Source organism: Mus caroli, chromosome X (genome assembly GCF_900094665.2).
Source record: "Mus caroli chromosome X, CAROLI_EIJ_v1.1, whole genome shotgun sequence".
NCBI classification, from domain to species: Eukaryota; Metazoa; Chordata; class Mammalia; order Rodentia; family Muridae; genus Mus; species Mus caroli.
In genome coordinates, this window is record NC_034589.1 from 101577470 (window position 1) to 101603466 (window position 25997).

A 25997-nucleotide genomic window follows, 5' to 3' on the forward strand; every position below is an offset into this window, starting at 1 on the left:
TTTCCAGTGCTATCCCAAAAGTCCCCAAAGTATGGTTGGCATTTTCTTAAAGAGGAAAAGCATCTGAAGAGTTGTTGATTTCTCATGAAATAAAATCCTCAGCAACCCAGTTATCTCATGGATCATGCTTATGCATGGGTCTTTCAGGATTTGGTGGGAAACCGAGTCATAAGTCAGAAGCTCTAACAGTAGCAAAGCTTCTAAGAAGTATGTGAAAACAGTCCAGTTAGAAACTAAAATAAAACTTTTAAATTGTGAGAAGGATGGAAGAGAAGGGCAAAATGGGAATTGTGGGAGGGACACCTAACACTAAAGGCAATTTGAAAACCATATGGACGTCTACTACTGTAGAAGCTTCCCAAAATATACATACATTCACTGAAATCCAATGTAGTGATACAAGTGCTATGAGGGTAACTAACAACTTTCTGATTGGATTTAAGACACATGAGATAGGATCCCTACTTGACACTAGTAAAATGGCCAAGAACCTTAGGCAAGTCGTGAACTAATACTATTATTAATAGTATTAATACTATTATTCTGCTAAAAGATCACAGCAATAAAATGACTCCTAATGATGTTCTGATATACCCATAGATAAGCGCCTCTCTCACCCCTCATCAGAGAAGCTTCTTCTTGCAATAAATGCCAACTAGCACAGAGTCCCATAACTAGGCATTGTGCAGAAAGAGTGAGACTTTGGAGCACTCAGTTCTGAATAGGATGTCTTCATCAAAGCCCTCCTCCACTAAAGGCTCAGTGATCTATGTGGAAAAGGAGGCAGAAAGATTCTAAGAGCCATAACTAATAGATGAATCCAAGGGAACAGTGTCTTCAGGACTAAACAGGAGTGATGCACATATGAACTCACAGGACATTGGCAGCATGCACAAGGTCTGCACAGGTAGAAGACAGGGTCACAGAACTGAAAGTTGGAGGTGGCCATGGACACCCACGTCTAACCAAGAACCATATGCATTGACAGCTGCTTGCAAAAGAAAGAAATAGTTTTCTTCAGTTCACTGGTTATATTGACTATACCTCAGAGCAAGCCCCAGGCCCAGGAGTACTTGACTAGTACAAAGTAAACTGAATAGTATTTTTGAGACTTGTCTTATTTTCCTTTCTTAGAGCATATTTTTTTTCTCACTGGTCATTGTCTTTTAATTTTTGTTTTTGTGTTTTTGTAGTGTTGTGAGTGTGTGCTTCTTATTTGTTTATTGTTATTTTGGTTTGCTATTTTATAGAGGAAGAATATAAAATTGGATGCGTATGAAAGTGGGGGAGGTTCTGGAAGGAATTAGGGTAGAGGGAAACATATCAAAGTATATTGTGTGAAAACATTTCAATTAAAAAATGTTTAAAATAAGAAAGAAAAGAAAAGACTCAGTTTTCCTTGAAGGAACTTTATTATTACCTAGTGTGGGGAGTGATTGGCAGCCCGGATGAATGGCAGCAGTCTCTGAAAACCTCAAAATGCATCCTGGAGCTAGATCTGGAGTACAGAGCCAGCCCTCCAGAACTGATTCATTGAATAAAGATCCAGCCTTTATAGAGCCAGAACACTAAAGCTAAGCTCTTGGCAGAGAATTCTCTATACCACCCAGTTATTTACTCTGGTGCATAGGTTTGCCTTCAGGGATTAGTACCAAAAATGCAAGGCCAGAAGATATTGTGAGTTTCCTGTCAGCTAAGAGAGGCTACAGCTATGTTTGGACCAAATCCTATGCAGCTTCTCTTTCTAAGAATCACTGAAAGGATCTAAGGAAAGAGAGGGCTATAGAATGATAGCTGAATTTAGAGATTTTATTCTTTCTGATATCTAAGTTATCTGTACCCTTTCTAATCTCTACTAGGGTCTGGTAGCCTAAGAATTGCTAGCTCACCAGAGCATTAATGTCCCATCTTTTTGGTTATTGTTAGAAGTTACACATCTAGGCCTAGTATCTCCTGCTGTTAAAGTAATCTGAACTTTGCACGGGAAACCAAGCTCTTCATACTTTTTGAAATCTAAATACTTTTGATAAAAGCCATCAAGTGTCGATTAATTCTCCTGGCATTGCCTACCTATGTCACATGCAGGCATGTTGCGTTATTGCTTTATATACCTGTAGGTGTGCTATAGCAAGGTCTGGCAAACTTTTTCCCCACTAACAACCCAAATTCTGTGGACTTCTAGAGTCTGGTGTTCTGACACCTTACCCTATAGGCCTAAACTGAACAATCAGATACTACTTGGTTATGAGAACCTGAAAAGGAGTACTGTGACTTCACAAAGGACATCCTAAGAAGGAAGATGTTTCCTATCTTTCAAGTTACTCCAGTGGACAAATTAACCTCTTCAGATCCATAGGCTGGCAACCCACCACCAGCAGGCACTTGCATATGGTCCTTACCCTGCACACACTAAAGAGACATTAAAAAGCTCGCAGAATAGTCCTGTGATGGGACTCCAAACCTCTCTCCAATGCTTATTGCTAACACACACACACACACACAACTATTTCATTCATAATAATTGTCATGTGCATTCTTACAGAAGCAAAATAGTTACAAATTTCTTTGTTTTCCTTGGGAAGTGATCAGATCTGGTTGGTAATTGCCTGCCTGATCAAGAGCCATTTCCTTCATGGTTAACCAAACATCAGCTCCACTCAGCTGGGCTCGTTTTAAATATCACCAAAAGTGAATAGCTCCAATTACGACAGGAAACACATTTCCCAACATGAAACAAGGACCAGAAACAGATTTGTCCATGTCTCAAAATACTCCTTATCTCACGGATAGGCAGGCATATTATTCCTTTATCCTTTGCAGCCTCCATTCCTTGGTCTCATATACCTACATGCTCAGCAACAGACGCATGCACATGCACACACAGACACACATTTTAGAAACTGTGAAAACACTAAAATTTTGTTTCTGATTTCCCGATGGGAAAAATGGCTAAAATTACTTTTTTTTACAGCGATATTTTTATATTTCAAAATTGAAAACAAATCATAGGAAAGTCATGAGCAGGAAGCAAAGTTTCTCTTCTACTTTGCTTGGGGAAAAGGTAATAAACACAAGAAAATTACTTTCGAAACTATCACACTAACTCTTTAGATATTGATTACAAAGTTTTGTTGGAAATTTCAAGAATTTGGGCATCTCTTTACAGGATTTTCATACATCTCACCATCACAATGTGGAGCCTAACTGTGAGCAAGCTATGAATCACTGCCCTTCAGTCACTAGATCCCATGTACCTGCATTACTCGGGGGTTTCATTGAAGAGATTTCTTACCTTGTCAGGTGGCACAGGATGTTGCTGTTGCATTGTAGCCAAATGCCAGACAACAGAAGTTATCCTCCTTCCTTGAAAAGCATGTTGCCTCCAGTAGTAGAAAAAGAAAAAATCTAAGGAAAAGTGCTCAAGCTTTGTTCCAATTAATGTATACCAATCAACAATCCGTTTTCTTGGGGAACCTCTCTAATGAAGGATAAAATTCTTGAAGTCACTGTGGATCACTCAGATTAAGGTCATAGTCTTTTACAATTCTCTCTGAGCACTCCTGAGATGATAAACCTGACAGAAAAAAATAATAAAATAAAACATGCTCTGAAATATATGAAAAGACAAAGTAATCATTTGGATGTGTGATTCTGGGGAATGGGAGACTAAACAGACATTGATCCACAATATCCACACTGTCCAGGTCACAGGACTTACCAGACAACCTTCTTGGGCTCACTGTGTTTAAGTTACTAACTAAGAAATGAGGATGAGGGCATCTGTGGAGTGGGGTCTCACCTGTCAAGCTGCTAAACTGCTATTGGTTGGGGCTTAAAAGAGATTTTCAACTGTAGATGCATCTGCTTGAGATATAAATGAGAATTTTGCACTTTAAAGCCAATCCACATCTTCTGTTTGTTCAGTCATGTGAGGCTCTCCCTCCTCCTTACCATTCCCTCTAAGTATGCCAACCTAAAGCTCAGACAAGGACTCAGCCAGGCAAGGAGACAAAGGGAGAGACAGAGATGAGGTCCCTGCAGCACCCCCGAGGCCCTGAAGGCTAAAATCATGCCATTGTGCTTTCAAGGCTGACCTTGAGCCAAAGCAGGTTGAAATTGTATTGAAGAATGTGCCAGCAGTGTCAGTCCTAGGAAGTAACAAGTTTTGCCCCTCCCACTGCTGGCAAAAACTTCACATTATCTTGTACAGTCAGTTCACTTGTGCTTCAACCGTAGGCTGAGTGACCTCTGGGCTCCCAGAAGAGCTAGTGTGGTCTTCCTTGAAGTGGACGAGCTCAGCTTGAGACTCATCTGCTGTTACCATCGTGGACACAGAGATACCCACTGCTGCTTCTAGCCTACCAGGTAAATACCCCCACCTTTCTGGCTAGTCTGTTGCTTTTCTTTGGGTGCCTTCTGCAAATGTGTTACTTATAGCCTCTGGCATTCTTCTTAGATATCACTAGTCACATCTATCAGATTAGGAAGATCCAGTTGAAGTCAGACATGTTGGTGTCATACTCCTTTACCTGGAAAACTCTGGCAGAGATCCTGAAACCCCTACTCTTTAGAGGACCAGTTCTCAACCTGTGGGCAACAAGCCCCATGACAAACCTTTCTCTCCAAAAATATTTACATTAGGATTCATAACAGTAGCAAAATTACAGTTATGAAGTACGAGTGAAAATAATGTTATGGTTTGGGGGTCACCACAACATGAAGAACTGCATTAAAGGGTACAGAATTAGGAAAGTTGCGGAGCAGTCCTCTGGAGATTGAAATGTAATGAGTGCTCCTCAAAAATAAAGAAAGATTAGACTTAGCTTGTCTGTTAACAGAATTAATATCTAAAATACCAGTACAGTTTTGCCTCTTAGCTAGGACAAAAGGCTCTGAAGAAGATGAGATTATGCCTCAGTTAAGTTAGGATTGAAAAAGTGAGTTTCCAGAGCCTGGGAGTAAAGACAAATGCTTGTGCCTTGTTGAAAAGTGAGAGTGTGGCTAACATGGAAGACTGTTAGCAGTGTGGTGAATTTTGAGAGGTGACCATGGATGAAGTCTGTGAGTGCTGATGCCTTTTTTTCCCCCCTAAGCCTCTTTGTACTCACTGAGCCCACAAGGGGCAGCAGAGTTTACCAAAGGATATATTTTACTTGTTCCTGTTTTCTCTAGAGATCTTCTATTCAGATACAGTAATTGTAACACACACATACACAAACACAAACACGTGCTCATCCCTCCCCCACTGCATGAGAATGCACACCATATACTCCTTCCTTCCTTGAGATTCATAAAAGGTACTACAGAAAATAGCTGATAGTGAAAGGAATATTACAGAGGTTATTGTATGTTCTTTGCGATGAATCCCTTTGCTTCCAGTTTTTCTGCCTCTTATTGAGGGAAGGGTACAAAGAGAAAGAAGCAAAAGAGAAATATGGAAAACTAAAATTAAGATATATTAATGGAGAGAGGAGAGAGACACAGACAGGGAGAGACAGAGACAGAGTCAAGGAGAGACAGAGACACATAGAGAGAACAATACAGGGGAAAAGAAATGATAGAAAGCTAGAAATTAAGAGGTATACAGAAACCCAAAGGAGAAAACTCAAATACAATAACAAATAACAGAGATAAATTAAAACAAACATATAGAAACAGAAAGCACAAAGAAACAGAAGAGAAACCCTCTGAGAATTCTGTCAGTGAGTATTACATCCTTAAGGCTGCTTTCTTGTTTCTGGAGGAAAAAAAAAAACTGAGACATTCCTGTCAAGCCCCTTACATTTCCTTACATTTCCTCCTATTGCCTTTATTGTAGTGACTTGAGTTAATTAGTACAACTCCCATAACAAAGACAACAAATTTGTATCACATAAAGTTACCATCACATTTAAAACAAACAAGCAAACAAACAAACAAAATGTTTCATCCTTGAGCTGGATGGAGAGATGGCTCAGTAGTTAAGAGCATTGATTGCTCTTCCAGAGGTCCTGAGTCTGAGCCAATAGCCACGACCATCTGTAATGGGATCTGATGCCCTCTTCTGGTGTGAGAGGTAGATAGAACTTACAGCCAGGAAAATAAAATCATTGCAGAAGAAAATGCTTATAAGCACTTTACAGATGCCCTCATACATATTATAAATAAAAATCAGTGGTAATTTTCACAGCATACACAAACACAAATAACTTTATTCAGAATTTTTTCTTCTCAAAGAAAAAGTAAAAGTGAGTTAAAATATCAAGAGTTATTCTTTAGTCAGGGCTGGATGAATAATAGCTGGCTTAACCATTAAGGAGCAACTCTTGTTCTTTCAGAGGACTTGAATTCTATTCTCAGCATCCACATGAGGCACCTCACCATTGCCTGTAACTCCAGCTCTAAGGGATTCAACCTCTTCTGGATATCACAAGCACCTGCACTGACATGTACTTTTAACAAAAACAACAATACTAAACCCTTTTAAACAAATACTCTAGTCAAAAAGACAGGGACAGATGTCAAACAGATGGCTGTTAGAGAAGGAGGGAATAAAAATGTATATGCTTGCCAGTGAAAACTACTGAAAGTTTAACAGCCATAATACACATGCAGAAGCCCTGGTGCAGACCTGTGCAGGTCCTGTGCTTGCTGCTTCAGTCTGTGAGTTCATATGAGCTTTGTTCAGTTTATTTAGGGAGACTTGTTCTCCTATTGTCCTTCATCTCCTCTGTCTCATACAGTCTTTCTGCCACCTCTTCTACAGGATTCCCTGAGCTTTACGGGGAGGGATTTGATGGAGGCATCTCATTTAGAGTTATTTGTTCAAAGATGTATATTTTAGCTTTCCATGTAGTATATTTATGGGACTTCTGTGGGTGAAAGTATGGGTATCTGTTTCTTGTGCCTTCTCTTGAGTTTTGTTCCTTCTGTTGGGTTGTCTTGTCAAATTTCGATGTGATGTTTCTTTGTTTTATCTTATTATGTTTTATTTTTATTTGTTTTTATCTCTTAGAAACCTGTTTTTTTTCTAGTGAGAGACAGAAAGGGAGTGGTTCCAGATAGGATGAGGTAGGAGAGAAATTGGGAGGAGTAGAGGGTGAAGAAAATGCAATCAAGATATATTGTATAAGAAAAAAATACATTTTTATAAAAGGAAAACATAGAAAGTTTAACAACCAAAATATAAAATATTGAGTAGTCATTAGTTTAGACTGATATTTTCAAAATTCATTTCCATGTGATAAAGTATATCAGAAACCCTATCTGGAATCCACTGTGAATATTGATATCAATTGCTTTAATAATGACTAAAATACTAGCACATTGAACCCTGTAATCCAACTATTTACCTAAATTCCATTTGCATAACTGCATTGAAATATTAATAACTATCACCCTCCATGAGCAATATGTAAACATGATTTGAACAATTATGGATACGCTATCATAAAATATGTAGTTGAATGCTATATATCATTCTTATTGATAATGACATGTGTGTCAAGTATTAGGCTAGATACACAGAAGCACAAACTCAAACACAGAGTTTGAGAAGTTACAGGTATTTTACTGAGATGATTTACTGATGTAATTTTTAAAAATATTCTAAATAAGCAATAATTGAAGTGATATGTTTTTAGGGCATATATCATAACATAAAGGTTCCAGTGCTGACATTCTTTTGGCAACACACATAATCATAGATTTTGCTCTTCCTTCCACTTCTAGGAATTTAAATATTGTAAATACAAAGAGAATGTGCTTCTTTAATTTCAATGGTTCCTATAATATAATTCTCCATATTTACATTTATTGTTTTATTACTGATATCTGTGGTATCTGAGATATCATTTGGTTAAAAGGTACGTGGAACACAGTTATAAAAGCATATTTTCACTTAACTTTAGAGAAATGAAATGGTTCTCCACAATACCTTCAAGTAATTCATTTGGAAAACATGGTGTATTCCTTTTTAAGTGACCCATGCTGGCCATATTTTTAATATTCTGCTAATTTTGTTGGTTTGCTTATTTGCTTAGATGCTGGGCATTGAAGATAGGGTCCTGTACATGCTAAGACATAAGCTTTGACATCACACTCCAATACTGTAATAATAAAATAATTGAACATAGTGATGGAATACAAGGTGATGTTTTGGTACATGTACATGATTAGCATATGGTATCATAACAGCTTCACTAGTGCAACAGAATGGTAACAAACAATGTGTACTGTTTTTACTCGTTTGATGTTTTAATGAGTGGGAACTGAAAAATGTAACACACATAGTTTTTAATTATGTATGCCATGATTGCTTCTGAAGAAACTGAATAGACAATATCTATTCTGGAAGTTACTCAGGTCACTATATAGTAGGGTCATCCTGTGTGTTCGTTTTATTCTTTTATCCCTTGTCTTTATCAGAAATTATGCAAGAATAAAATTATCCTTATAGTTCTGAGGACAAAACTGCTGAAAAGAAACTGAGAAAATCTAGTAGATTTAAGTCATGAGTTAACTGGAAAAAGTTATATAGCTTTGAGTATGATAAAAAAAAATGAGCCTAATCCTAATGTTCTATTATCACAAGAAGATCTTCAGAATTTGATGGTAATAAAATATAATTAAATTTCATAGAATAATGTTTCCTTCAGCTAATGTTTCCATTCCTCCCCTAGAGAAGAACACAACTAGTCAAGATAAGAATTTATTTCCCTTCTCTTTGTTCTCCAACTCTCCCTAGGAACAATGTTAACAATGTTTGCAATGCATAACTCAATTGTTATATTAATAAGTTCACAGAACTTAAGAGATCATACCAAATTAATGCAAACCAGAAATTGAAGGACCCACTGTAAGACTTTATTTAATATTTGTTACAGCAGTTTCTTCAAGTCTCTGGAGTAAGAACACAGTTATATGTTAATGGCTTATCATTTGCAAATCCACTTAATTATGTGAGAATATGTACTTGCCTTGCATTGAGAGAATACCAAAAGCATTATTACAAAAGCAAAGTTAATAAAATCAAAGTATGTGTTCTACCAAGCATATATATCGTGGACTTTTTAAATCCAAATACAATATTTTTGTTTCATTTATTGATTTTAATTATTTAAAAAGTTCTCAATTTAAGGATGATTAGTCTTAACACATTTGACCTTTTGAATCTAATAAAAGATTTAACTAAAAGTTAGGCATTGACCTGAATCTTTTCTCCTTCTAGGATGTGGACTCAAAGGATGTACAGATGCATAGCTGATACAAAAATTAACATGTTCTTGAAATTACCTTTTCTTACCTCTATAATGTTGAAAACAGCCATGAACCCTGATCCAGACATTGTGCTAAGTGGTTTGTACAAATTATTGTGCTTGATCTTCTCATATATCTCTTCTCTTACAGAAACATGCTCTCTGATGAAAATATTATAGGCAAAAGCTTACAAGCCTAGGGGAAATTTTAGTTTAATGCCACCCAAAAGACTTTTATAAGCCAATCAGAAGGTAGTAGTCAGACTCTGAACTAGATCCATGTGAACCCATGCTTTTTTCCTTTTTATTCAGCTTTTTCCCTTTTTATTACCATAATCCTGGGAGATTGTGTAGAAACCCAGATTACTCATCTAAGATTCTAGCTTGTATTAGAGGTTTATAATCCTCAGATATTCAATAGCTACTTTTGTTATAAAAGAAAGAGGAAAGGAAGGCTTAGATATCAAGTTAGTCTTCCAGAAACCTTATCAATGTGAATGTAATCTTTCAGGATTTCTTCTGTCCCTAACTGATGCAAATTAATTTGAAACTTGCATAAGCAAACAAGGATGATTTCCTGTTTCATGAAATGTGGCAGGCTCAGGAAATGTTAAATTCAGGTATGCAAATGGTATGAGGTGGCAGACCATATCTGACAATTCTTGGCTGTGCATTCTGTGGGGTTCGTTGTCTTTTTAGATCTCTACAAAAAAGTCATGAAGAGGAAGACCTTGCACTTGATTCTCATTCAGTAAGTTTGTATATACATAACTCATCTTAACCTTGGGTAGTGAATAAAAGATACGGAGATCAAGGAAGACTATCCATTGAAGGAAACAGTCTCCATTATGAAGTTGCTTGTGCTTCTGACAAAATAGGAACAATAGGTGTTCAGTCAGGCTCCAAATTCTAATTTTATTTGTTTGAGAATAAAGAGACAGACATACACATGGCAGATACATTTGAAATAACTAACCCTTAATGAAAGAGATGCAACATTTCCACGTATAGGTTTGGTATCGACATTTTAGTAAGCACTGCAGAGCCTAGGATATTTTCTCTTCTAGGTAGACTGAGCCCCTTTGGAATATGTTTTTTTTTTGCCATATACTTACAGTTCACTAGAAACATTTTCTCATACTTTGTTTCATAAACTTTAATAATGTATCTGTTTATAGTTATTAATAACATATTACATTTGGTAGAGATACAAATTATTTTCCTATAATTTTAGATAACAATATCATATTCATGAAGAATCATGACTTCTATGCCTGTTAATGCATATTTAAGTCTCCAATCTTCTTTCTACATTTTTCACTTCCACGCCATGACAGAGAAACTATTTTTGAAGGATTTGAATAGGAAAGGTTTAGGTTACACAAATAAGAACATTCTGGATGACTAAATTACTTGCATATAATAAATATTAAGGAAGACATTTCTTGTAATACAGGAATTTATATTCCAAGATATGCTATTTCCTTGGTTAAAGAAAATCATATCAGAGTAGACAGCGTGAAATACTAGAGCCAACATTGTAACAAACATCCTTTACCTAACTCATAGAAATCTCTCCAAAAATCTCTACTAACCAAAGCTTCCCCTGTCTTTCCCTTGACCTGCCTTTGAGAAATAAAAATAATCAGGTTCAAAAGCAGGAAAATTATCAGACAAAGCGAAAATAATTCAAATGTTATATGGTTGTTAGCAAACTAAAATTAACCAATAAACTCTTGACTTATCTGTTTCTGAACTGTGCCTTTTAGATAAGAATATATATATATATGTGTGTGTGTGTGTGTGTGTGTGTGTGTGTGTGTGTGTACTAAGAATTAATAACAATTAGTAACAAATATTTTGCAGATAAAGAAAGAAATATCCATGAGTTGGGGCAAAGATTATATCCAGCCTTGTTTATGTTTTCAACCCAAATGCTTCATACACTGGATTTCTCCTTGTCAGTTTTATTCTGCATCCCTGGGATAAATGTAGTTTCTTCACATCTCTATATTGGATCATACCCTTCAATAACATTCAAGCTACAAGGGAGTCTTTGCTGTGGCATCCAACATTATTAGAGTCTTTAATAAATTCTCAGTTGTCTGAGGATGCCCCACCCCCAAGGCTGAATGACCCACAACCACTCTAACAATCATCTTATGGAAAATCTGAGTTTGCAGTTACATAGTTGAAATTGAAAAAATAAAAATGCTCTGAAGGTCTTTCATTCTGAGCCCTGGTATTGAGATATTGTAAGTTCATTCAAATTCCATTCTATTGTAACTGGAGTTGAACTGACTTTCAATATCCTTTAACTAAATATATCAAAGGAGAACAGAGGAACATTTTCTAAAATGTGCAAATAGTCTAAGAGTGCTTGATGTCCTACTTTTGATGAAATGTGACTGTCCAAATTACAACTACATAGGCAAACATGTTTCACATTTGCAGACAACAGTATTCCTAAAAAAAAAAAAAAAAAAAAAAAAAAAAAAAAAAAAAAAGAGCCGGGCCTTTAATCCCAGCACTCCCACTCAGGAGGCAGAGGCAGGCGAATTTCGGATTTCGAGGCCAAAGTGGGCTACAAAGTGAGTTCCAGGATAGCCAGGGCTATACAGAGAAACCCTGTCTCAAAAGAAAAACAAACAAACAAACAAACAAAAACAAAAAAAAACCAAAAACAAAACAAAACCAATATTCCTTGGAAATGATAATGGTAGTCTCTTCTGAGCATAAAGAATGTTGTTGATTTTAAGGACAACCAAACGCCAACCCATGAAGGTATACCAGAAGATACAAAAACCAATTACCTAATAGTTCAGCACTTATATTTTTTCAACACATAGTTGGGAGCAAAGGCTTTGACTTGCTGCTGATATCCCTCTAGACCTTAGGCTGTGTTTTCAGATTGGTTGTGTGAATTTGAAGAGGGTATAAAGATCCCGCAGAAGTAAATATATGCAAGTATATATACAAATGTATACAAGTCACGGGTTGGCATTAGTATTTGACTCTACTGTGGGATTCTCTTGAAACTGCTTGGGCTTTTCCCCTTAAGAAAAAGAGGTTATATGGGCACAACAACCTACATTACCAGTTTAAGGCTATAACTACATAGCCCTGAAAGCTTTCACTCTCTTCTTGGTTTCCAGTGAGGTTACTGGAGAGGGAAAAAGATCCTAGATCCATTTTTGAGTCTGGTAGTAATATTTGCTCTTTCTTGGAAAAGTGGCCCCTTGTGTGCAATTATTTCACATGTCTTAGAGTTTGAAATCTTAATGTAAAACAGTAACCTTGTGTCTTCCCTCCTGCCTATCTGGAGCCCAGTTCCAAGCACCCCCAGCCCCTCCTCCCTATCAGACTCTGAAGTGTCACTCACAGTCCTTTCTTACTTTCAACAGCTTCCAAAACAGTGGAGGTTGTGACCGACTGGGCATTCACTCAGTTGGATACAACAGTATCTCCCAATCACTTTGTCGTGAGCCGCCTTTGGTGGCAGGTCTGCTCCCTAAAAGGCGAGCATTTGCCAGTCGCTGGCTTCTGACAGGTCCCAGTAACAAGGATTTGAGGACTGATGGTACACACGTGCCCACTGAGAGGGAGAACGAAAAAGAAAGGGAGACTACACCTCATAGGATTTCAACTCAAGTTTAATCTTTCTTCTCTTTTATTTTGTCTATTTAAATAAAAATATATTCATATATAACAGACGGGGAGGTATTTCTGTTGTCGAGTGCGGATCCAAAAGTTCGTTTTCAGACTTAAGACTTTTTCTGTGAGCTTTTCCTGCGGAGCCTCTCATCTGCGCCCTCCCTCTCCCCCTCCCTCCCCAGCCCAGCTCAGGTTGAAACTTTGCAGCACGCATTCACTTCTTCCCCTCCAGGGATGGCTCTGAGCTCGCGCGCGCACGCCTTTTCCGTGGAGGCCTTAATGGGGAGACCCAGCAAAAGAAAAGCTCAAGACCCAAGAGAGGAGATGCAGCCTGAGCTGCAGGAGGAGCAGTTCGTGGAGGAAGGGGAGGAGATACTGAGGAGCCCTTCTGGGGACAGTCAACAGCCCGGTAAGTACACTCAAGCAGCCCCGGTACCCGGAGCACTTCTCTCCTGTGCGCACTGGCTGGATCGATCTTCTTTGCCTGTTCTTTGCACAGCAGCTAGGATGTCCTGGCATGGCCGGCTCCGCAAGTGGGGTTGTGGATTGTGGAACACCTTAGCCACCTGACTTTAGAACAAATTTCAGAGAGTCTGAATTTCACTAGAAGTGCTATGGTTTGTTTGCAATGAAAATGAGGGTGTCACTTGGTTTTAGAGGAGTGATTCACACACTTCTTACAAAATCCTAAAAGCCAAATTTGGCTGTTCTTAGTAAGAAGCAGGGTTTCCCCCCAAAACCTAAGAAAATCTACCTTCAGGTTCAGTTTACGGCAGGTTGGGGTAGAGAGAATTTTAAGTGCCCCACTTTTCATGGGATGCAAGTTGCCCCCCCTCCTTCATTAAGAGATCACAAAGGATTTTGTGGGGAACTTATACAACAGACTTCCTGGGAAATGGGGTGGGGAGACTTTCAGTTCAAAGATAGTCTCCTGAGTAAAGGATGTGTGCAACTTCCCAAACTCTCAAATCCCCTGTCTAGCAGAAAAGCGACTCAAGGCAGAATCTTCAAAAACTGTTTTCTCCTGCTCTGACGAGAGCAACAGCCAGGAAAGTCTGCAAGAAGAAAGTGTTATCCAAGTGGAGCTTCAGGGATCTGACCTATGGAAGAGATTCCACGACATTGGCACTGAGATGATCATTACCAAGGCGGGCAGGTTCGTTCAGCTGGGCCAGTGACTTCCCTGAATCACACACAGTAGGCACTTCAGGAGGAGAATCCAGTTTTGTTAATGTGAAGCTCCTCCCCCTTCACATTCCTTGGCAGATGTTAGAAAGTCACAGACTACTCCATCTATTGCTCTGAGAAGTACCTATCTGCATCAAATGGTCTACTCCTGTTTTCCTATACATCTTTACTCAAAGGACTCACTCTTCCAATTCCTGCCTGTGTACTGTATGCAAAATTCCAGACCTGTGTAGGCAGGCAAGTGCCAGATGTCCCTCCAACTTCTTATTGTTGTGGCCAGCCTCTCAGTGCAAGCCTAGAAAATAATACTCAATCCACCATCCTCCAGCATCTCAGTCCTGGCTCACTCCACTAGGAAGTCAGCCTTTCCACAAGCTAATCCTTTGGTGTCCGGTGATTCCTAACTATCCTTCCTAATTTCAACCATTTAAAAATCTACCTCACATGCCCTTCTTCTAAATACAGAAAAGAAATGAAACTTCTCCTGTCCTACTTGCTTTCTTATAATTTTAATACCGCATGGGAGGTCATGGATGAAGACCTTTCATAAAGATATTCTATACCACTAGGAAATCTCAGACTTGTTAAATCAATTATCTTTTTCTTACATAACAAATGCCATTCCCTGAGCACATTATGAAAAGGGAAGAGTTCTGACTTTATTTGTCCACAACTCATCTGCCTTCACAACAAAGCTAATATAGCACACCTCAGGTTCTAGTTTCTAGCCAAACCCCTATTTTTTTTTCCTACAGACGTATGTTTCCTTCTGTTCGGATCAAGGTGAAAGGGATGGATCCTGTGAAGCAGTACTATGTGATTCTGGACGTGGTACCGGTGGATTCCAAACGCTATAGGTAACTTGGTAGATATGAGGATAGTCCAGTTTACATAGTTAAGGTCCAAATGGGCTGAGGGCACAGGTCTTGCAGCTTGACACCTGACAGCAGGATTTTTTTTTTTTAAGTATACATAGTGAGGAGAGAGGATTGTTCATCCTTGGACTTTAATAGTTGAATTTTCTCATTTGAATCTGGGTTCAAAGTGATGGAAGGGCTGGTCTTTTCTATCCCCTCCTCCTGGAACTTGATGTTAAATGGCTCAGTATTGTGCCTTCTGCCTACCCACTCTTTGTGCCTTAAATATGTAAGCTGTGGTTGATTTGTACTCTGGCATCCTAGAGGCAAGCAGTTCGAAAAAAAAAATCAGGAGAAATGCCTTAGATTCAAGGTGGAACAGGCTATAATCTGGTCAGGTTCTCAAATACCGCCAGGATTTGCCCAAACCTAATGGTAGGGTCCTGGGGTTAGGGCTAGGTTTTCGCCCATCTCTTGTCCTCTTTTTAGATTTTTACCTGAAGGGATGGCAAGATTCAGACGGTGCTGGGATTCTACTATGCTTTTTACTTGAAGTCTTAACTAGGCTGGATCAAATAGGTACAAATCAGAACCTTTCGAGCTAGCAGCTTAAGAAGCTCTGTCCTGTGGACATTTTGACTGGGAACTCTGGAAGTGAAGGGGAGGGTAATGTGAAAACAGCCCAAAGTAAGCTGTGTGCAGTCAACCTTGGGAGCCTGTGGTGCCTGGCCCTAGCAGGGGAGCCCATTTAGCTTCATAGCTGCTTCTCAAGGCAAGAAAGTGCCACTCACCAGCAAGCTGGAACCTCCTCAGCCAGGAAACAGAAGCAGATGGTTGGATTTTGCCTTGTTCTGGCGCTGGTTTAGGTGGGGGAATGCTGAGGGAAACACAGTTTGAGACCGAAAACAGTTTAGAAAAATCAGTCTGCAGGACGCGCGGGGCGGAGTTCCTTTGGAGTTTTCTGCTGTGAAGTTTAACTGGCAAAGTGGTTCGTAGCAAAAAAAAAAACGGGCTTTAACTAAAACTATTAAGCGTGGGCAGGGCAGACAGTGCTTCACTCTCTGTTTCGTTCCTCGCGCTTGCTTATTGCTCTCTTGTCATTCATAGGGTTTTTTTTTTTTAGGCATCGCTACAGTGGGAAAATAAATCAGATTGATTCCTGCTCCAGTTTCTGTGAAGAAACTCCGAACTCATATCCCATGCCATTTTTACGCGTCCGGACATTTCATTGCATTTTGATGGCATATGCATATTTTCTGATCGTTTGTTCGTTCATTCATTTGTTTGTTTGTGTGCTGCCCTTGAACACTCTTTGAAAAGGAAGTTAGAACTTCTGTTTATTTACTAGCTTTTGGGATAGACATTTTAACCTTTGATAAGGCTCTTAGGGTGGAGAAGTCTGGAGTCTCCCATCCTTCTGCTTTGTGCTGACTGAGCCTAAAGCCACACTTCACTCATTTTTTTTTTTATTCCCTCAGGTATGTGTATCACAGCTCACAGTGGATGGTAGCTGGAAATACTGACCATTCGTGCATAACTCCCAGATTCTATGTCCACCCGGACTCCCCTTGCTCCGGAGAAAACTGGATGCGTCAAATCATCTCTTTTGATCGAGTGAAACTCACCAACAATGAGATGGATGACAAGGGCCATGTAAGTGAGCACAATGTTTCTCCTAGAGGAGGTAAGTGCTAAGGTTCCAGGTGAGAGGGAGTCCTCAAGAGGTCACTTCTTTGTAAGTGTTGAATGTTTTGAGAGCAAAGCTCTTAGATCTGTAAGTCATAGACCACAAAGGGCTGCTGTAATGTGAGTGCTGGACTCCAGAAGGACTTACTGCAGAGAACTTAAGGGCCCAAAGACCCCAAAGAACAGAGCAGTTTAAGCTAAAGAGAGTGTGTCCTACCCGGGAGAATGGGAGGGAACACTTCACAGGGCTGTCTGGATTCCTAGGTAACACTGTGGGCTTCTGTCTTCCTTAGAGTCCACATATTTGTTATATGGGTACCTTTGATGTGTTGGGGGATGCAGGGGAGGAAATAAGAAGCCAGGCTGGAAGTCTCCATAGCCTGCTGCCACTGGCCTCAGCTCCTGCTTATTTTCAGGTTTCCTGGAATTTTTTAAACCTTTCTATTGATCCTTTGTGAGTTTTATATCACCCACCCAGGCCATGTTCATCTTCCAATCTGCTTCATATCTGCCCTCCTTTCTTGCAACCTTCCTCCGATAAATAAAGCACACAAGCAAACAGACATCAACAGCAAAAACAAACAAACAAACAAACAAAATCCCCAAAGCATAGCAAACATCTCAGCGTGGAAGCTATAGTGTGTCACACAGTTTATCCCTCTGTCCACACATCTACACTTGCAAATGTTCATTGCAGTGAGTCATTGCTCTGGTTCCAAATCTCTGGCTTCTGTAACACTGATAAGGATCCAATATTGATGATGTTATAAAAGCCAGAGTTTCCCTAGATCCTGAGCTTTCTCCTTCTTGGGCCCTGTCAACCTAGTCTTGTGCCAGACACAAAAGAAGAAAAGGACCAGGATTACAAGGAGGTGTGGAATATTAGTTTTCTGGCAATATCTGAGAGCATTAGTTACTGTCCAGAGAGATCTTATCAGTCAACTGGGTCCTCATGATACTTCCATATCACTTGGTCATCCAAATTTGGAAGCAGGAAAGGCTGGATATGAAATATGCTCCATAGTGTCAGTGTCACTGTGGTGCCTTCCTCTGGAAAGCCTTCAGCCAGGAGGGCCAAAGCCCACAACACAGTCCTTCCTGGCATACTTTTTGGTGTGTCTTGACTGGCAGTTTATAAACTGGGGATGGTGTTGGGGAGAAGTAGGTGTTTAAGATGGCATTTAACCATTTCTTCCTCAGATCATTCTGCAGTCCATGCATAAGTACAACCCCCGTGTGCATGTGGTGGAGCAGGACAGCAGGATTGACCTATCCCTGATTGAATCCTTTCCTACGGAAGGAGTTAAAACATTCTCCTTTAAAGAAACTGAATTCACTACTGTGACAGCTTACCAAAACCAGCAGGTAAAGCTGTCTAAACTCCAGGAAGTGGGAGTGGCCACACTGCTATATTGGGATAGAAGCAACAGCATTGTATGGATTACATTTTAAACAATGGAGAAAAATATCATGGTTTTATTTTATTTTCCAGTTATAATTGATAGAAAGTTATGTGGTTCTTGTAGTAAACAGGAGATCAGGGCAAAAGAGACCAGTAGGCAAAGGAAAAATTTGTTTTAATTCTGATTTATCTATGTGCTCACATTTATTTAAAGTATCCCCATTAAAGTGGCAGCATTGTTGCTAAGAACATGGGCTGCATTTTTTCTCTTTGTCTTTCTTTTGAATTCATAGATCACCAAACTGAAAATAGACAGGAATCCCTTTGCCAAAGGATTTAGAGATCCTGGGAGAAATAGGTAAGTAACATAGCAATCAAATTTAATACTTATGTAGCCCCTTTAATAACTACTAAAATAATAGGTAAATAGAATTGCAATCAGAGTATTTATGTAGCTCTTGTATGAGTATTAAAGATAGGGTACTTGTGAATCAGAGACTCAGAAGCTTACACTTCGACAGGTAGGAAAATAATCCCAGGTTTAGATCCCAAATCATGCCTCATTCTATTATCCCTCCACCCCAGTGTTAAGATGCTGTGTAGTATAGACTTGTGGAGCTTACAGAAATGTACTCAAACCTTAGCTACTAGTGTAGACTTTGCAGACATTTATGAGACCCTAACTAATATTTCAAATGATCACTCATAAAATATGACAAGTTTATATGAATTATTATATTCACAACATGTTTTCTGGAATTACTAAAATATAAATATCTCTTTTTTAGGGGTGTCTTAGATGGATTTTTAGAGACCTACCCATGGATGCCTTCTTTCTCTATGGATTTTAAAACTTTTGTCACAGACACACAAAGTAAGAAAACCTTTTAACTTTCTGTTTTATTTTTACATATTATAGTAACAAAAAGCATAACTCTTATACCAAATTCTACTCAAGGGGATAATTATATGCTAGAAAAAAAATGTGTTTTCACAAGCAATGTGTATTTATAATGTGGGAAAGTAAGAAGCAAAGACAAACACAAACTGAAACTTAAAGTTTTGTTGCAGGTAGATATATTGATTATCTCAGTTATTGAATTATCTTACAGATTTATCATGATATCATACATTATACATGGATTCCACGGTATCTCATTCCTTTATATGAAGAGTCTAGGTTATTTCCATGTATATGTTTCTCTTATTTTCAAATTCTTCAAAAATTCATTGAACATATGATACATGGTAACAACATATTGTAAAATTTATAGCATGTAAGGAAAATGTATGATAAGAAGGGTAGAGGAGCTAGGAAGAAATAAATGCAAGTATAGTGCTACAAATTCATATACAAGATGTGGCACATTGCTACTTGGAGGGAAACTGAACGTAAAAGATGAATACTACAAACAGAAAATAACAATTAAGAAATTATTATTAATAACCCAAGAAATGGCTCTCAACCTTCAAAAACAGAAAATGGGCTAAATCTAACATGAATGTGGTTCAATTTGTCTACTTTTAACTTTTTAAATGCTTTTTAATTTATGCATTAAAAGTGAGTATATTAGTGGGGTTCCATGTGATGTTTTTATTCACATATCCATTCAAAATGTTTAGACTCCTTGAATCATATTTATCACCTTAAGCAGTTGTCACCTTTATATGGTGAAAACTTTCAAAGTCCATTGTGTTGTTTCTAAAAGCACAATATACAGTTGTTAACTGTACTCTACTTCCTACTGTGCTGTAGCACATGGGAACTTCTTGCTAGTCTCCAATTATAACTCAGAACATTCTGATTTGACATCTGCCCATTCCCATTTGACCTCCATTTCCCTCAGTATTTAATAGTCATTAATATGTTCTCAGTTGTCATAAGATCATCTTTTATATTTCACATATGAATGAAACCATACAGTATGAGCTTTCCCGCATCACAACCAAATTAGTTGTCACAGTATTTTAAAATATTTGTAATGTGTTTCTTCTCAAGCAGTACATTGCCTGATGAAAGCATCATCATCATAGTTGAATAATGCATCTGTTCTAGTAAAATATTCTGGAATTTTATTTACTCAAATAGTTTATTTACTCAAACTATAAATAGAATATTTTATTTGTAAACAACATAAAACTGTCTCCATTCATTTTTACTCCCTTAAAGTTGCTTGTCTATGGACATTTATTTAACATTGCATTTATAGAGCAAGACATCCACTTTACACTAAAGTTTCACATGATGTTATAACAAGTAATTGTAATGTAAAGAAATGAAGTATAATTATTTGTTGAAATGATGTAGTTTAGTGAGTTGCATAAAAACTATGAACAGTTGCTTTACTAGATCAGTTCAACTGACAGCATCAGGCAACATACTTTTAAAATATTAAATAACCTAATTTCAAAAAGGACATAAATGACCATTAATTGATCACTTAAAATACCATTAACTTCATCATTTACAGAGTGTAAAGCACACTCAAATCAGAGATTAGTAATAGTTTTTAAAATAACTTTTCATTGCTTTATTACAGATATTTGTCACTGCTGCTAAAATATTGGTGTATATTTATATACAAATATACTCAAGAAAAATAACAATATTAGCGATAAAATTTTACAATTTCATTAAGTATAGTCAAGCATAATTAGCTGAACATTTATAAAAAAAAAAAAAAGGTTCAGAATCTAGATTTTTTATTATCTGTTAAACCAGTGGTTCTCACCCATCCAAATACTGCAACAATTTAATACAGTTCCTCAGGTTGTGGTGACCACTAACAATAAAAATCATTTGTTTGCTACAGTTATCTCATAACTTTATTTTGCTACTGTTATGATTTGTAATATAAATATCTGATATGCATGATATGTGATATGTGACCCCCAACAAGGGCATACCCCACAGGTTGAAAACCACTGTGTTTAAAAATAAAAGATTTTGAATGCCACTGAGTGAACACTTTAATTCTTACCTTGATGTTTCTTTTTTTTGTACACTATCTTCAATTCTTGATAGAGAGAACCATAGAAATCTCTCCATTTCTTATTTTCACTTAAAAAAATTATTGTCAATATGTTCTTCAATAAAATTATTTTCGTATTTACTTCCTTTTTATGCTGAAACAATCTGTAAGTTCCCAAACAATAAACATTAGTTTTTATATATCATAATATACAATTTATATAATGATATATATCATTTATAGTTATCTATATAACTAATATATATATATATATATATATATATATATAAAACTTTTATATATCATTAGCTAAATTACATATGGGGTTTCTTTAACTCTTGGGCAAAATATAAAGTATAGTTAATGTTCAATGTGTGATACACAGTAGTAGTGCAACAACAGCAGTACTTCCAGTAGTAGAGATACCACATTCCGGGTCAGTCAGAGGAATAAAAATATCTTTTCCCAAGCTGAAAGAACTGTGAAATTGAAAGAAAACCACTCCAAGAATGGGACAGAAATGGCAATAGATAAGATTACTGGTTGAACAGGAAAATCAGGTTCATTGTTCTCAGCCTGACTTGTCTTTTCCCAGGTGGAAGCAGTGGCTCATCTCCAGTGACCTCTAGTGGAGGAGCTCCCTCTCCTTTGAACTCCTTACTTTCTCCATCTTGTTCTCCACCTATGGTTTGCATACCTCCAAGCTCCTTTGGGATGACCTATCCAGATGCATACCTGCACAGTGTCAACATACCCTTCTGCTACAGAATTTGTCCAACTAATTATTGGCGATCACAACCTTTTGTCTTACATACTCCTGAAAGGCTACCAAGCTTCATCATTCCTCAGACCTTACCCCCACTCATGATGGAAGTCCCAGTGGTATCCTCCAGGGGCATCATCAATCCAAACAGTGGCTTACATGAAGACTGCAATGGGCAGTGTCTACAAGCATCTCATTCTGCCAATCAAATGTTATATGGATTACAGAATCCTGGAAACATTTTCCATCCAAACCCCATTGCCCAAGAAGCAATCACTTATCCTTTTCATCCTCCTAATGGCTGTTATAGGTACAACATCTCCATGCCACCTAGACTGGAAAATGTTGCCAATCACCTCAGTGAAAATGGTACCAGTGAGATTTCTTTTACTGAAGGTAGCTGTGATCATTCCCATTGGTATCCAGTTATTAACCATTACCTTTAATGGGGCAACATCCACGTTTTAAGACATTTACATGTAAGCATCTCTTTTCTTTATTTTTAACAAAAGAAAGAACATTTCTTAAAAACTTCTTGACCAAAAGTATTGCTTTGTTTTGTTTTTAAAGTAACTTAACAAATGTTTACAAGAATTTCTATATAATGTCATCTGTGACCTGTAAGAATATGATATTATAATAACCTGGGTCCTCAAATAAGTTATTTAATAAATATTTTTGATAAGACATGCTACTAGTGATAATTAAGGCCAGAAGTTAAGTCTACAAATACAACATTGTTAATTCACTCCGTGTTTTATCAATTACCTAAGACCAAAAAGAAAGAGAGAGAGAGAGAGAGAATCCTGTAAAAACAATAAAAGTATTTCACTCTTATCTATGAAGATTGGCTACACTATAAATATCTATCAAGCAATTATGGCAAAAATTGAATCGTTTTGCTGCTGAAAAGGAATAGTAATTAAAGTTTTAAGGTATACATAGTTGCCAAGTATTGTTTTCCATTAACCTGTGTAGCTTGAATAATATTTAATATTGAAGGGATGCAAAGAGCACTTGAAAACTATCTGATACTTATATGTGATTACTTCATTAATTGACAAGAAGTTATTTAACTGAAAATTAAATAACGTATCTGAGTTGTACTTTAATTATTATATTAGGGGAGATATTAATTTTATAGTTATTCTAGTATATATATATATATGTGTGTGTGTGTGTGTGTGTGTATACCAATGCTTTAAATATAAGATAATTTTGTTATGTGTTACAGTCATAATTCTAAGCATATGTAATTACACTAGTAATAGTAATTAATAGAAAGAGGCAACATTTTAAATGCTACAAGTTTGGTACTTACCTTATTTTACTTTGTAAATAGTTCATAAATCGTCCTTTCACACTTTTAATTATATTAAACAAGGCAAATCCTTCATACAAAATTAGACTTGGAAGAAACCTGAATCAACTAGCCCCTATCCCTTAAACTAAGCTGTCAGTTGCCTGAGGTCTGTTAACACCACTAACTCATGCACATAACTATTTAATGCTGAAACAGATGATATGGAACACAAGAGAGTTGATATATTGTGACTATAGTTATGCAACAAAAATATTATCTGTCCATATCTAACTGTCTTGCTTTAAAAACTTTCAAAATCATCTTGTTAGACATAGTGTGAAATTGTTAGTACTTACGTAAAAGTAGCTAAATGATACTGTATAAGTGACAAATTCTAGTAATTAAACCATCATTTCCACCTGGTTGGGAGATAAATATATATGTTCTCCTCTCCTCCTTTGAAAAAAGAAGTCTACATTTAGATATATGGTTTTTAACCTGCCCTGGTATGTGATTTTCCCCAAATAAACCTAGAGAAAATAAATCTTGTGTCTATTTTTTTTTAATTTGCACATCAAGTCAGGAATATGTGAGTGATATTTTATCCTTGCACAGCTCTCAGTCAAACTTAGACCTGAAGTCAGATTCCCTGGTCAGGAAAGCATTTTCTGGAACAGTCAGTCAAGCTAAAATCAATGACAAAAATTGAGCTTGGTTGAAGGTCTAAGTGAACAGATTGTTTTATTACATTTTAAACATTAATATAAGACTTTGTGTAACAGAATTCAGAACATTCAGTATAAGATGCCTAAACTATATGGCTATTATATTTTGGAAGACCAAAATATAACTTTACAACATTTTAGGTCATATACTTTTAGGATCAAATTAACTAATGATATTGCTTCTATGTAGTGTGCTTCGAAAATGAAGACACTTCTTTAAAACTCCCAAGCTGTGAAGAGATGGATGGTTCCAACTGTTTTCAAGCATGAGTTCTCCATATGGACTGAAGATGGACATGATTTCATTTTTTGTGAGGTTGAAGTATGTTTTTGTCGGGAAAAGGAATGAACTCTTAGTCTAAGCAAGGGATGACTCAATGGAGAATCTTTGAACCAGCAGTATCTTATGTGCTGACAACATGACATGGTTGCCAACAATGCATAAAGACAAGCATCTGCACTGGACATTATGGAAGATTCTTCTTAAATTCTCCTAATCATTTCTATTTTGCACCTTGGGAAAATCATGGCACATAAAGCAGGTACAAATGTAGCTTTTAAATATTACTGATGTGCCAGTCAGTTTTCTGGCTGAGCCAGAATGTAGCTGAAATGTATTATATAAAAACTAAAATATATTTTGCAAAAATTTATATGCATGCTAACAACAAATTTAGTATGTTTTGTATAACAGAACTGTAGATATATATCATGTATAAAGTAGGACATTTTTACATTGTTGTCTCCTAATTTAATATCACTAACAAACTTTTAACATATGTATATGGTTTTATAAATTAAAGATGTCACACTGTGTATATACACACATAATGTGTGTGTGATCTCCAATGGGATATTTACTTTTCTTTAAAAAAGTATTTACACTGTGCTTTTTCTCCCACTCCTAAAGAAAGATGCTTTATTGAAAATTTGCTCACTAGATACTGACCTACACTATCAATTATGTATACTTATGTGGAGAGGCATATTTAAATATATTTAGAAATATCTAATTGCATATGCTGTACTTTGAGAATTGAATTGACAGGGTAGAAGTACAATGCTTTATATTCCAATTTAAAGATAGGTTGTTACTTTTCTGTTGAAAAATAGTAAGCCAGCAAGAATAACAATAATATTCTAGCATGTAGCAACAGTTTATCAGTTGATTTCACAGAAATTTAGCATGCCTATTGGAGCAGTTCAAAACAAACCAAATAGTTTGGTCACTGGTGATAGTAGCTTTGATATAACTACTTTGGTATACTTTTAATCTTCTTAGATTTGATCTGCAGCTACATAATATTTTGTATTAAAACTGTATAAATAAATATGGTTTGGATGGCAACATAAAAGAGAATGAAGAGATAACATAGAACAGTTGAAACATACCCATATTTAAAACTATTTACACAAGTGGGGCTGGCCAAATTTAACATGTTGTTTCAATAAAATATTGAGAGTAAAAAGATGAGTATCATTTCCCCTCAAAGTTTCAAATGTTCATGTTTACAAATTTGTCCTGCACATTAATCTGTAAACATCCATTATGGTGAGCAGATGTTCGGGAAAATGTATCACATCTTTGTGTTTGGTTGAAATGCATATACATCTTTATTGGCTCACATTTAACTGCTTAAAAGAGTTACAAGAGTTAAAGTTAAATATGATAGAAAATTCTGACAGTATAATGCAATGCATTGTAGCATTAAACACTTTAGTCAAATATTATATTGTTATTGTTTAACATGAAAGAATTTTGACTTTGATTTAATATCATATTCTTATGAACATGATGATATAATGTAATATTTTAGCTATAATATCTGTAATTAACAATTTAAAATATTACTAATATGAAAAGGAATAAAATTATGATCTTACATTAGATAAAATTAAATATCAGTGTTTTTATTTAAATATATAATTCAATTTTTCTTCCATTTATGGCCATGTTTTAATGTAGTACTTTAGTACTTAACCTTTATTTAAATTTTACCAGAAAATTTCATATTTAGTTTATAACATATAAATGTGACTTCTATCCAACTAAATGAATTCACTAGTTTCCTTCCTTGTTGAATTTTATATATTCTTGGAAAGAATGTTGTCATAGAAACAACACACACACACACACACACACACACAATGTATCTTGCTTTGAAACAGGCAAGAAAAATCAATGTCGAAATTCAAAATTTAACACCCACA

General features: G+C 36.7%; 1 protein-coding gene across 4 annotated transcripts; it reads left to right on the top strand.

Moving 5' to 3' along the window:
- The first annotated feature begins 4219 nt into the window (after window positions 1-4219).
- Window positions 4220-25678, top strand: Tbx22 (T-box transcription factor 22). Of its 4 annotated transcripts, none has more exons than XM_021153536.1 (9): window positions 4220-4365; window positions 13123-13299; window positions 13875-14046; window positions 14834-14935; window positions 16414-16588; window positions 17822-17986; window positions 18317-18381; window positions 18812-18897; window positions 21591-22237. In XM_021153536.1, exons 2-9 carry the CDS (start codon window positions 13125-13127, stop codon window positions 22202-22204), a joined length of 1554 nt encoding a protein of 517 aa, XP_021009195.1. In that variant the 5' UTR covers window positions 4220-4365; window positions 13123-13124; the 3' UTR covers window positions 22205-22237. The 4 variants fall into 4 exon arrangements, with proteins under 4 accessions (XP_021009195.1, XP_021009194.1, XP_021009197.1 ...); XM_021153535.1 differs by lacking the exon at window positions 4220-4365 and adding an exon at window positions 12781-12816; XM_021153538.1 differs by lacking the exons at window positions 4220-4365; window positions 13123-13299; window positions 13875-14046; window positions 14834-14935 and adding exons at window positions 15247-15328; window positions 23977-25675 and having other exon boundaries at window positions 16414-16619.
- Window positions 25679-25997: the final 319 nt, after the last annotated feature.

Excerpts from the sequence above, each read along its gene's own strand:
- Tbx22 (XM_021153536.1), top strand. The coding sequence starts at position 13,125 with ATGGCTCTGAGCTCGCGCGCGCACGCCTTTTCCGTGGAGGCCTTAATG. Across the intron at positions 13,300-13,874 it reads TGGGGACAGTCAACAGCCCG|AAAAGCGACTCAAGGCAGAA; the intron begins GTAAGTACACTC and ends CCTGTCTAGCAG. Across the intron at positions 14,936-16,413 it reads GTGGATTCCAAACGCTATAG|GTATGTGTATCACAGCTCAC; the intron begins GTAACTTGGTAG and ends TTATTCCCTCAG.